Below are 13,480 nucleotides of genomic sequence, written 5' to 3' on the forward strand. Positions count from 1 at the left end.
ATGGTGGTGATGATGATGATGATGATGGTGGTGATGATGGTGGTGATGATGATGATGATGATGATGATGATGATGATGATGGTGGTGGTGGTGATGGTGCTGCAGGTAAGATACACCAGCTGTGTGCATGCTCAAGTTACTCTGCAATACAAAAAAGGAAGCAGACAGATTTGATAATAACAAAAGTGTATTATTTAATGTATATATATATTCTCAGATTGGACAGCTACCCAAACTTTAAATAGAAACTATGATACACGTTGCCTGGCAAGGATGTGATGTGCACAACATGTCCTGTGCCGTTTTACCTGTATAGGCGTCTGCATGGTGGCCATGGGCTGGTCAATGGAGGTGAAGGCTGAGATGGCCGACATGAGAACATCGTCACTGACCAGCACGTTGCCTTGGACCAGAGTGTGCGTCAGAGGGGAGGGAGGGACTGTGATGTAGGTAGATACCTGATGTATAAGTGGGGGGGGGGTAATACACAAAAATATTGTATTCGCAGTCTTAGTTTAGAAAAAACACACAAAAGTGAGAAAAGCATGCAGGCTTGAAGACAAAATTAATGTCACTGTATTTTTATCTTAACGTATAGCTTTATATTGTATCTACAGAGCATATTTTTCCAAATCACTTCATTTGTAGTAGTAGTTGTAGTCATTTAGTTCATATGCTGTACATTTACAGATAAAACAACAAAATATGACCTAACCTACTAACAGACTGCCCATTAAACTGACACTGATCAAATAATGAACCAATCACCCACATAAAAAACCCAAACCATCCTCACCTGTCTGTTGGCGGGAGTCTGTGGTCCAGAGCTGATTGAAGGGACAGGCGTGTAGGCGTTGGTGGAGGCCAAGGACACTGTGGACAGGGAGGGGGCGCTAGACTGACACTGCTCCCTCTTGTGTGTCATGAAGGCTGGCAGAGAATTGAACTGTTTTTTACACTTCCCACACAGGAACACGTCTTCGTCGTCTGTAGGAAGGGCAAACATGGAGGTTTGAGGAATATCCAGCAATGGAGAGAAAGAATAACACACCTACAGTGCTGTGTACTGTTGTCATACCCTCCAGCATTTCCATGCACACAAATGTCTATTTCAAATATTATTTCAGTGGTTATGGGGAGTGATATTTATATTATTCAGTCAGTTGTACATGGCCTGTTATCAGCCTACATGGCAACTGGCCCATGTTACTCTCAGACCAGGCCTAACCGGGCCTCATGGGTACAGGCCCTGGCACCTCCTCTCACAGGCCTTGCTCCTAGAGGGGAATCAGCCTCTAATCGTGCCACTCACCTGGGATCAGTTTGCCTAATGAGACCCTACCAGGACGTGTTACCCCCAGCAACACATCTCCCAGAGTCGCAGGGAGACACAAACCCTCCCAACACAATAAGGTGGCAACCATCATGGGATTGTGCTAATCTTGAGAAGCAAAACAGGCATGCATTTTTTTATATGTGACACAAGCACAAGTTGTGATGCCATAACATCAGGGAGATGGGTTCAAAGTAAATGAGGGGAGTAAACAACTACAAATCTTTCAGTCACAATCCAATAATAAGTGTAAAAGTATAAGTAAGCCCTATGACAATAAAGATCTATCATCAAATGCTATATATAAGGTATATTTAATGACCAATTATGTAAGATGACATTTTCTGGCAAAATTGATCTTGAGATGAAATTCATCAGGATCTGGGTGGCACACCATGTCGGCTAAGCACTTCCCTTAATATAGAAATGTATCTATTGGTATTGTCTTTACTGTATTTATATGTTGCTGTGTTTATGTCTGTGTGTTTCTACGTTGAACTGGCTGTGAAAACAAATCTCCCTCTGCGACAATAAAGTCTAAATCTTAATCTCAATATCTGAATGCCTCCCGTCTCCTTTGTTCTCCATCAGTTCAACAGGAGAATAACATCACCTATTTAAAGTGATCGTGATTCTTCTTCTTAACATTATATTTCTGCATTGAACTGACACTGTGTTGAAGACTGTATCCCTTCGCAAGGAACCACATTTTGTGTTTGCCCAAGGACACTGGCTGTAGGCTTTCTGTCGGCCTCTTTGTTTGCAACCACTCCGCTGTCAGTTACTGTATGTGCTGTACAAACCCATAGACTGGATGGTGGGCGTCCCAGAGACGTTCTGGTTGTTTGGGTCAGGAACTCCGCCTTGGCCATCCAGCAGAGACTGGACCGCCAACACTGTCTGGTTGTCCATGCCTAAAGAGGAAGGAGGAGGAAGAGGAGGAGAAACATGAGTCACATGATTCAAAGCTCCACTGTAATGTGTTGTAATACAGTTTTAGAAGAATGTACACAAATCTAATAATAATCATTAAGTATCAGGAGAATAAAAAAAACTCACTATGGACTAACACATCAGTTATTATAGTCCTATAGCAATATTACAGTTTGCTTCCATCAAAAGGGCCTGCTGTAAAACTCTAACATACAGTGTGAGTGACACTCAAGAAGGGGCCCACATTATTTTACTGGCTGGCTGTATTGTGATGAGAACGCCTTACAGTCGTAAGCTGTCCATATTGTGTTGACAATAATCAGCCTGTTTGTTTGTTTACAGTCATAGTCCCACTCTCCTATGGGATGTTTGGACTGTTATAACAAGAATAGACGCATACGCATCATTTTATAATGAGTTTTCCGCACATGGAAATGGTCCAGGTATATCGACGTTGTATAAAACACACATTCCTGTTTCATTCTAGTTGTAGTTACGTGGTTATTAACAAATTATTCCTACCTTCAAGCACTTCAAATATTGCCTGCGCCATCTTGTAGCTCTTCTGCTGCGCAATAGGCGCTCGATTAGCAAGGGCTGCCTGTTGAGGTACGCTCCCCACAACTCACAGGAACTTACACTGAATGCGCCTAAAACAAACATTTATGTTCACAATTAACAGACGTTGATTTAAAAAAAAAAGTACTGTTTGTACTACTGTTTATTTATTTGTCTGAGGCCGATATGAATGTAAGCAATGGTCTGTTCATTTCGTGTAAGCCGGTAACAAAACCAACATGGTGCCATTAAGTTGTTGTTTTTTTTTGCGTGGAACCTGAACGCACCTTCTCAACGATGACTCTGCGCTCGGTAAAATGACAGACTACAGTTTACACCAATCAGAAGCCGTCAGCCCCTCCCAGCGGAAAGTGCAGCTTTTTGGCCAATGAGAACCCTCGGATTGGCGCACGTGTCGGTTTCGCGGCAAAAAAGATTTCGCGCGAAAACCGTCCGACCCTTGTTTAGATGTAGATCAGCTGGGACAATAACAACAATAACGGCAGATAACGGGGTCGGGACGGCGCTTTTATAAATGGACCGCGTACGGCGTGAGCAACCGAAGGACCAGCGGCGGGTGTTTTAAAAGATGCGTGTGTATTTAACCGCTTTATTTCTTCACATTTCCAGTTTGTCGGACTGCTTCCTGCGTGCCCCAACAAAACGAGGGGGTTGAAGAATTGCGCTAATAACTTAGCTAGCATGCTAATCTGCCCTACATTCTCATACCCAACGATATCTGTGTGTACTCCGCTCAACTGCCTGTCGCTTTACTGCGTATACTCTCAAAGATGCTTTTGAGTTATGGTGAAGCCTTTTGCATTGTACATATTTAATTTCGATAGCTCACTCCTGGAATGGTGCTATAAAGTTTGAATAGCCGTTTAACTAAGCCCAGTGTTAGGTGTAAGGAGGAAGAATATTGTTTTCTACCCTTTAATGGCTAACGTTAGTTTACCGGCTGCACCGGGTTGTTTGTTAACTTGTTTCAGTCTTTGTTGTTAGGACACAAGCTAGCTCGCTAGCAGGGCTGGTAGCTGTGTTGGGGGCATTGTGGCCAGGCCTCGCGGCTCTACTGTACTGACAGGAGAGATGAAAACAAAAGATTAGCTCGCTCCCTTGCTAGCTCGCTAACCTCCAGCGTTTATTACCGCCACGGACCATTTGCGACTCTTTCTCTGATAACATATCAGCGGCTGAGCCTCAAGGCGCAGAGCTGGTATGCATTTTGCAATATTATATTGTTTGCCAAATGTCCTTGTTTGGCAGAACAGCCTGTCTTGCTGTTTCACCATCAGCCTAAAAATAGTTTTCAGCAGTTAGCTTCCAATAGGTTATCATTTATGTTCAAGTTATGTTGTTGGTTGTAATGTATTTGCAGTAGCTTGTTTGTGAACAGCAAGGTGGACAGTAGAGAAAGAGGAACTTTTTTTTAAGAAATGTTTAAGCTGCCTAGAAATAGCTGCAAGCAGACTTTCAGAAGGTTTCACCATCGTTCCTTAAATCCACTGAGCACAGCAAATCCAAGTCGGTGTTGAGACCCCCAAAGTCCAGGGAAGGGCTCCTCGGTGACCCACTGCAATGTCAGAGACTCTGATAACGGGCCAGACATCGGAGGATCTGTTGGCTGACTTTGAGACCTTGCTGAACTCTGGGAGTATTGACCTGGGCGAGGACCACCAGATAGTGATCATCACCAGCCCCAGCAATGAGGGACTCCACCCGACCGCTGCCCCCACCAGCACGGGGGAAATCCTGCTGTTTGCCACGCCACAGGGCCCTGCTGATGTGGGGATCCAGGACAAGAGACGGCCGGCTCTTGGAAGACCACCGGTGAGGAGAGGAAGGGGTGGGGTGCGGTGTGGGAAGAATGAGGAGAGAGAAAGTGAAAGAGTGATAGGGGAAGTGGTTAGCTGAGGTGTTGTCCCTATGTTGAAATGTTTACATGCAAGTGATTCTGACTGCGTGACAAAGTCCATCCACCTGTTGCTTCAAGACATTTGGTCTTACTTTTACTTTCCTCTTCTTAATATATAATAGGTACATAACTGTAATAATATACTCATGGTTCAAGTTTCTTTCTTCAACATCTGTGTTTCTTCAGGTAAAGAGGAAGTTGGACCTGGATAGTGACCATCAGTATGTCAGCACCACTCGTCCGTCCGTTGGCCAAGCACCACCCTCCACGCCCGCCCCTCCCAGAGGTACACACATACTTGCTCATTCTGCTGATGTCTTTTCATTGTCACCCAAAATTCACAGCAGAAGCAACACGTCAGCTGCGCGTCAGCCATCCACTCCATACATACTCTGACCTTTGCTACAGCCATTGTCCTAAAAACAGCTGTCCTTTTATCAGCACAGACAACAGCCTGCCGACCTTTGTCTTTGTCTTCAGTGGGCTGACAGCTATGAGAAATATTTAAAACTACTGGTCTCTTCAAATGACAAAAGAGAGCTTTTAAGCATGCAGGAAGACAATGTAGTAATTCATTTAGGTCGTTTTCTCCCGCACATTAACAGCAACAATTCAATAATCAGTAATTCCAAAGTTTAAAACATAAGGTGGGAGTTTTGAATGGTGGCTCATGGGAGATGCATTTCACAACAAGCAGAAAAGAAAACTGACATGGAGTGTAAAAGATGGGTCACATGTTTGAGTCGGTACAAGACAGTGTTTTGACAAGGAGTTCGTCAAACATCAACCATATGAAGAGAAATTGATTTTAAAAACTGCAAGTTTATAGTTATAGTGGATTCATGGGAAGGTTAGCATGCAGTGCACACTGAAGAATAGGAAATGTTTTTGTTGGGTGGGATTGTTTAAAATGATGGTATTAATTCGTATGAGATATTAATCATCTACTGTAGGATTGAGCGATGTTTTAAAAATGTCCAGCCCGGCCGCCATCAGCCCAACATCAGCTGGGAGATCAGCGTCGAGTTTGCTACGTGCCACAAGCTCTCTTGGCTTGAATAAATAAAATAAACTCACCAAATATGAAGAAAGGAAATATTCCAACACATGTTATCCTCACTAAATCACCTTGGAAGTACTCACCCACTTACTTCAACCTCAACAGAAAAGAAAGTCTTTCCACACATCACCAAGTCTAAACAAGTTAGATGTGAAAGTATTCTGGCTCTACACGCTGTTCCATCTCCCTCTCACTCTTCACTTCATGCGTCTCCTGTCCCGACTGGTCCCGCCATGTCTTTGTTGTGCCTGGAGTCAGAGTCCTGGTTGGCGGCACAGTAAATCACCTCGGTACTGTATTCCCTGTCATACAGTTGGTCAAATTAAACCCTTAAATCACGGAGTTATAAAAAAAATGTTCTGCCCCAACAGCTGTTCTTCCTCTCACTCGTTCTTCGGCTCAGTGAGTGTACTGTGCCGCTGAACGTCTGTTGCAAGCAGCAGCTTTTGTTCTTTAGAGGCACACCATTAAATTAGCCAAAATAAAACAAAATAATGTACATTTGAATTGAATAGAATGGACATTTTCTGCAAATACAAATAGCAGGCGTCTATAAAGTAATTTCTTGCCCTACAGTAAGAATGTATGACAAAAAAACATCCTCATGAGTGCCTGAGTGTCCAGAAAATAGGAGGAAAAACATCCAAAATTATTTATTATTTCCTGGACAGTTTGGGTTTCACTCTTGAGTTTAAATTGCTCCTCCAGGCCAGCAGGAGTTTCATTAGGTCAACAGGATGATTCAGTTAGGAGAGATGGGATGCTCTTCTTCACTGCTGCCTCAGTTTGTGCCGTATGCCAATAAGGGTGTAGTCCACTGTTGTTAAAAGCAGAATTTCCCCCTTTCTTTCCAGTTCCTCGAAATACAACGGAGAAGTCACGGTATGACACTTCCTTGAACCTGACCACCAAGCGCTTTCTGAACCTGCTGTCCCAGTCGGCTGACGGCGTGGTGGATCTGAACTGGGCCTCGCAGGTCCTGGATGTCCAGAAGAGACGCATCTACGACATAACCAACGTCCTGGAGGGAATCCAGCTCATCTCTAAGAAGTCCAAAAATAACATCCAGTGGCTGTGAGCATTAAAAAAAAAAGAGCCTATATTATCTTACTAGACTAGAGTATAAAAAGAATAAATACAACTACATCAAAATGGCGTATAAAACCCTAACAAACGCAACAGTAAGCATAACATTACAGCAGTGAAATATTAACGTTCGTGTGAAGTCCATAAACCACTTGATTTATTTTATCTTTCATTTTCCTTCTCCTGCAGTGGTAATCGAGTGGATGCGGCACTGGTCTCCCGCCATAAGGAGTTGCAGAGGGAGGTGTGTGACCTCACAGAGGCCGAGCAGCAGCTGGATGAGCTCATTTCCAAATGCAACCTACAGCTCCGACTGCTCACAGAGGACCCACAGAACAAGAAATATCCTTTCGACAGTACAGCTGCCAACTGCCGACTCTGTGTCCGACTCACTGCCTCTGACGTCGTGCACACGTGGCCAACGAAAACCTCACTAGATCGAGGCGGCTGCGTTTTTTTAGAGACACCGCAGCTGCTGTCTACTGGCTGCAAAACCCAGGGCATGATGGGAAACGCCTGGGTGTCACCCAATCTAAGAGCTGATTGGCTTTTAATTTTTGATACCACCAGTTTAATATTTAACTCCAGACTGTAGGCTGTTCTCATGTTGTGCAGTGAATGTTTAATCTGTTAACAAACACATCTTGTCTGGTTGCTAATAATAATAGTAATAAAGTTTATTTGTATGTCCAAACTTTATCTAAAAACTACAGGCAGCCTGAGGATGATCTAACAGGATGTAAACATTTCTGTGACTTCCTGGATATTGTTTGAAGGCGGCTCGAAACTTTCCGACGTTCTGTCACCGCCTCCTGCTGCTGCCGCCTGATCTCGTCCGCTTCCCAGGCGAGGCGCCGTTCATCTCGAACGAGCCCATTGTTGCTGTCTTGGACTCTGTGTGGCCTCAGTGTGATACCACTTTCAGCTGTATTGTATTCCTTAATTGTTGTGTTTGTCACGTTTGGCTATGTGCGCTGCCAGGACTTAAAGAAGTCATTTGATTCCCCAGACCAGCTGGTCATGGTGATCAGAGCTCCACCAGAGACCCAGATGCAAGTTTCAGAACCCAGCCAGGTACGAGCCTTGAACGTTATTCAGCTTCTTGAAAGTTAATTTCGAGGTTTTTTACATGTCCGTTTCCATTTGTTTCCATCTGTCAGGGTTACCAGGTATCGCTGAAGAGCTCGCGGGGTCCAATCGACGTCTTCCTCTGTCCCGAAGACAGCTCCGGCGTCTGCAGCCCCGTGACGGGAAGCAGTCCCTCGAAACCCAATGCTGACGCCTCCCTGGACCCGCCTGCCACACAACACACAGACAAATCACAAGCCAGAACGTCCACAACCGCCCTGGAAGTGGGTTTATCATCACCAGCGTCCACGTCATCCACGGTGACAGCAGCCTCCCAGCAGGACCCCTCATCACTGGTGTTAGGAGGCGACACAGGTGAGTGTTCATTTGTCTGTAAATATATGTAGGTTTATTGGAATACCCTCAATTTTCAATGCTGAGAATCAATTTAAGGGATACTCTTTCCAAGATTTTGAAAGGTAGCCGTAAGAAGACTGCTGCTATCACCTATTGAACTCTTAACATGCAGCTAAACAAGCAGGTTGTAGCTTTAAATAGACAAAATGTTTAGCAATATATTAGTTTTACTAACTAGTATCACAGTCGCAGTTTATTGTCCCAGACTGGATAATCGGACTTTGATGCTGATGTGACTCCAATACCATTTCTCTTCACTGATCTCTCTGTTCTCAGCTCAGTTTTTCAACCAGCAGTGTAAAACCTAAAGATATCAGCGTACAATCATGTATGACGAAGAAATGCATCAAATCCTCACATTAGGGAAGTTGTAAACAGCAAATGTTTTTGCTTAAAACGGGGCAAAGTGAGGAAGTGGAGAACGTATTTAAGAATTTTTTTAAATTGCATTGTTTTCCTCTCAAACTTCAAAACTTCAGCTAATAATTAGAAGCTCAGACTCTTTTTCTAAAGCATGTGCTACTAAAGTAATGGGCCTTTTTCAAGGCAGACGTTTTGACTTGTCGTGGCATAGCACGTGTGAATCATATTGTTAGTGTGTTTGTTCCACAGAAGTCTCCCAGTCAGCTGTGTCAATGACATGTGCAATAGACTTGACTCTGTAAATGACTCACTTAAATGGAAAGCGGCCATCGTTGATGTTAATTTAAACTGTGCCAAACTATGACAGGTGTTCTGTTGGTAAATGTCCTGTACTTGTATAGCACCTTTCTCATCATTCACACATGTTCATACACTGATGACACAGCATCAGGGGCAGTTTGGGGCTCAGTATCTTGCTCAAGGACACTTTGATATGTGGCAATCAAAGCAGGGAATCAAACCGCCAACCCTAGTGGTAATTAGTGGATGACCCGCTCTACCTCCTGAGCCACAGCCAATGAAAATATTTGTGTGTTTTAATTAGTAATAAATCAAAATCCAGTAACCACAAATGTCCCTGTGATAATATTTTTTACGTTTGACCTTCCGTAACAGATTCGCTCCTTGGAGGCGACCCGTTTGCCAGCCTTGGAGACATGCCCGATTTTGACCTCTCACCCCTCTCCTCCTCGGACTTCCTGAACGGAGAAGGCCTCTCTCTCCCGCTGGACGGTTTCATCAACCTGTCCCCCCCGCACAGTCATGACTACCACTTCGGACTGGAGGACCATGAAGGCATCAGTGAACTGTTTGACTGTGACTTTGGTGACCTATCACAAGTTTTGGGGAACAGTTGAATGAAAAAGGAGAGGAGGAGCATGTAAGCTTCTAGATTTCCTCTCTTCCTCGGGGCTTCTGGAAGGAGTGCTGGAAATCAACGTTATATGGACGTATCTTTATCAAAAACCCAGACATAATGTTGTGGGGTGTGGGAAAATGTTTTGTGTAGTAATTGCCTGTGATCCCCAGAATACCACCCTAACTACAAAATCTCAAAAATTCCCCCAAATTGTATAGCACATGATTAGCACTTCTCTTTGGCCATTGAAACATTTTAGACCAAGACTTTAGCTTTAGAATAGCTATTTAAATTATTTATATGAAAGTTATTTTGATATTTTGTATCAAGTGAGGTTTTTGTCGTTGTTGTTAATGTTTTATCCGAGTGGATCGTGCAGGTGTTTGCGTGTGGGAGTATGAACTCACAGGGCTGGTTTCCTAGACACAATTTAACTTACATGCTACAACTCATAAGGCTGGTTTCTTTTAGAAGGCTTAAGTGTTTTCGGAATCAGCATTATTAGAGGTGCAGATCCAGTGCTGGGCTGTCCAAAAGCATCTTGGAGCTATGGAGCAGTTTTACACTCTCCCAATAGGTTTTTTCCCACAGTGATAGAAGTCATTATAAGCACAAATGTAAAGGCTTCTTCATCAATAATTAGTTTGGTCTAAAACACTGGAATCCTGAAAGACTGGTTTCTCTAATGTGTCTGAAAATGACATTCAAGGTATCATTACCCTGACTTAATGACTAGATTTGCACGTTTCCCAGTCTCCCACTGTGGATTAAAAAAAGACTTAATAAATAACTAATGGTCCACTTTTAATTGTCCTCAAACCCACTGGGGTTGTCTTTAGTGGGGTGTTCATATATGTATGTGAAAAATGAACACAAACAAGACCTAAGATGCTTTTGGGGAGCTTGACCCTCATCCTTCTTCAAAAAAAATGGTAACAGAAAGTCACCATGACATTTGTTGTTTTTCTTCAAAATACCCTTTTCCTTTGGTCATCTGGAGAAAAGCCATTTTAGAGAGTCTGAGGGACAAAGGTGGAGACTCAGTGTGACTCATACTGTGGTTTTGAAGGAAAAATCATACAGTTCAAATCCGAAAGGTCAAGACATATTTTGTTGGTGTGCCGGAAACCAGGTTATAATAGTCTGCTGCAGTAATGCTAGCGAGTTAAAACTAATACTGAATATGTTCTCTATTAGTTAGCTAAGTGTGTAGCACATAGTCTCAGGTGTTCAGAGCAGAGAGAAGTCTTAAATCAATGTTTTTGATGCAAACGTATGAGAGTGTGACGTTTTAGATGCATTTCATGGGTGTTGTGTAGGTTGATAATAGGTTTTTACAGGTCTAGAAGAAGCTTGAAGACAGCTTGCGTGTGTTTTTATTTTTTTTTTCCCCGACTTTTTCAGCCAAGGGTTGAGGCGAGAAAAGTTCACCAGATGCCTGTAGAGTAATGCTCCCAGAACCACCCGACTGTTATTGCCAGGTGGGGAATCTCCCAGCAGGTGCTGAGCCCTGACGTACAGTTAAAGAAGTTCAGTTCCTCACAAACCAATACACCCTTTGGTTGCGTGTTTACTGGAAGCCTTCAGTGTGGTTTGTTTGTCATTATGGGTGTATTAAAGCACAGCTGCATCTTTTGCTTTTACCAGTCTAATCAAGTGTAGAGCAGTGATGACTTCCGAAAGGGTTCAGCAGAAGGTATGTTAAACAGGGACATCCTGTTATGTTATATGCACTTCGAATCAATTCAGAAAGTTAATGTTCATGCCTTAAATCAATGATCTCTTTGTGAAGGGAGGTACCTTGGATATCTTATCTTATAGCCCCCGAAAGGATCAATTCCTTCTTGTCTTGTACAGTCACATCAGGCTCCGCCTTCACATACTACTACATGGTTTGTTTCTATCACATTGATTTTCAGTTGCAGTAAGCAGCAATAACACATCATGTACTCAGAGTATGAGATGAAAAACTGTCCTGCTTCGTGTCCGGTGTTGTTGTAGTTATTTCTGCATCAAACTTTTTTTCTTGTTTTAAGTTATGTAAGCTAACATGTTTTTTGCATTCCTGAAGTATTGGGTTTTAATATGTGTGCGGGTGCATGTGTGTGGAATATACAAATTGTCTTTTTTTTAATTTGATATTTATTTAAAGCGGGTTTAATAGAAAATATGGTACAAAGTTTTTCTTTTCTCCCCCAATTTTCTGGCAGGAAGTAACTTTATACCCACACTTTGGGTAAATCCAAGCTAAATGTGCATTGATAATTGTGTTCTTTTAATGAATTTAAGTATTTTGTTTGTAAATTAGCTTCTCCTAGTACCACAGTTATATTTTGCCATGTTTTGTGTCCCCCATAGAGAATATATTTCCCTGTCTTTCCCGTTGTGCATGTGCAACCTTTGCATTGGCTAATGATGCGTCATATTTTCAAGAGAAAAATATTCACAAATACAGCATATTTGGCACTTTGACTGAAATAACTAAATGTAACTTAATTCTTAATTCCTTGTTTGATCACGGCATTCGTTCTCACATCAGCTTAGATGAAAGATAATCTCGATGTTGCAGGCAACATGCTAATCTAAGGTTGTACATGTATTATATAGGGCTTCCTTTGGGTGCCTCAAACTGTCACATGAATGTGTGAAAACCTTACAACTACAGTCATGTTTCCTTTATCTTCAGCTCTGTGGAAATCAGAAAATCCAGTGTATATTTTCAACAGCATCTGAAAAGTTTTCAACTGACAGCGGTGTTACACGCCTCTAAGATGTTAGGCTCCTTTTATGACCCGTGTAACCCTTATAGAATGTATCATGTTTGTTTTTGTCTGTCTTGGTTTTAATATCCAACATCCAGCTGAACTGATCGACATTGTTGGCAGAATGGGAGCAGTTCATGTTGTCCACCGTTGTGAAATTTGTGTCAGTCATGTTTTGGTTCTCTGCAGGACAAATGCAGTGCCTTGTTGAGGTAAAATATTAATTAATATTCAAATCAGGATTTCTTTTTGTGTGTGGCCATGGTGAAGGAATGCAATGTTTTCATGTGGTTTGTTTTGTTTTGTTTGAAAAGCGTTCAAGATAACATTTGCGCCAGGGTTGAAATCAAATCACCTTCAGTTAAAATTCAAAACGGATACCTCTGTATAAGTATCTGTGGAAATCGGAGCATATTGAAGGACAATAATAGGTCAGGGCTGTACTGAATTCATTGTGAAATATGATATTTGATGCAAAACTATAAATATCTAATATAGTTGTTGATTCTTATACAAAAGTGTCTTATCATGTGTTAAAAGTCACTGTTGGACGCAAAAGAATTTCACTAGTGCTATGAAATTTCTGTGGTTTAACAGACCGAAAGTGAATTGACTCCAACCCTGATCCAGTCGCTGTTCAAAGTGCTTTTAAGGGAAACTTATCCGGCAACCTAACAATCAGTCACAGTTATTCTGTTTTACAATTTTTATTTTTGTCCTTACATTCTGGGTAAAAAAATAAATAAATACAGGTTTGTACTTGTGAATTATTAATGGGCCCTAATATGCCCTTTTGTATCAATTTTTCTTTGACAAAAATAAAAAGTTAACTATTTTGATTTGACCAATTTGTATCACGTCTTGTCTTTCTGTAACACAAAAGTGAATCTAACACCAAAACTATAAATATTTAATCTACACCCGTCAGCCATAACATTGTGAGCACTGACAGGGAATAACACTGATTATCTGGTTATAATGGCTCCTTTCAGTGGGTGGGATATATCAGGCAGCAAGTGAACATTTTGTCCTCAAGTTGATGTGTTAGAAGCAGGAAAAATGG

The 13,480-nt window shown here is 42.2% G+C and overlaps 2 protein-coding genes across 2 annotated transcripts in view; one reads left to right on the top strand and one right to left on the bottom strand.

Annotated features, from left to right (window-relative positions):
* The window catches only part of znf341 (zinc finger protein 341), a 10,676-nt gene extending 7,839 nt beyond the window's left edge, over positions 1 to 2,837 (bottom strand). Inside the window, exons 1-5 of the mRNA XM_035656673.1 lie at positions 2,789 to 2,837; positions 2,137 to 2,247; positions 797 to 987; positions 309 to 458; positions 43 to 141 (exon numbers count right to left, since the gene is read on the bottom strand). Of these exons, the coding sequence (XP_035512566.1) occupies positions 43 to 141; positions 309 to 458; positions 797 to 987; positions 2,137 to 2,247; positions 2,789 to 2,819 (582 nt within the window). The 5' untranslated portion in view covers positions 2,820 to 2,837. The remainder of the gene's footprint in view (positions 1 to 42; positions 142 to 308; positions 459 to 796; positions 988 to 2,136; positions 2,248 to 2,788) is intronic.
* Positions 2,838 to 3,265: 428 nt separating this feature from the next.
* e2f1 (E2F transcription factor 1) lies at positions 3,266 to 13,261 on the top strand. The gene is made up of 7 exons (XM_035656674.1): positions 3,266 to 4,657; positions 4,929 to 5,028; positions 6,657 to 6,876; positions 7,078 to 7,230; positions 7,848 to 7,962; positions 8,049 to 8,331; positions 9,412 to 13,261. The coding sequence occupies exons 1-7, from the start codon at positions 4,406 to 4,408 to the stop codon at positions 9,651 to 9,653; spliced, it is 1,365 nt and encodes a 454-aa protein (XP_035512567.1). The 5' UTR covers positions 3,266 to 4,405; the 3' UTR covers positions 9,654 to 13,261.
* Positions 13,262 to 13,480: the final 219 nt, after the last annotated feature.

This window comes from Morone saxatilis, unplaced genomic scaffold (genome assembly GCF_004916995.1).
Source record: "Morone saxatilis isolate NCDOM2014 unplaced genomic scaffold, NCSU_SB_2.0 Contig15, whole genome shotgun sequence".
In the NCBI taxonomy this organism is placed as follows: domain Eukaryota; kingdom Metazoa; phylum Chordata; class Actinopteri; family Moronidae; genus Morone; species Morone saxatilis.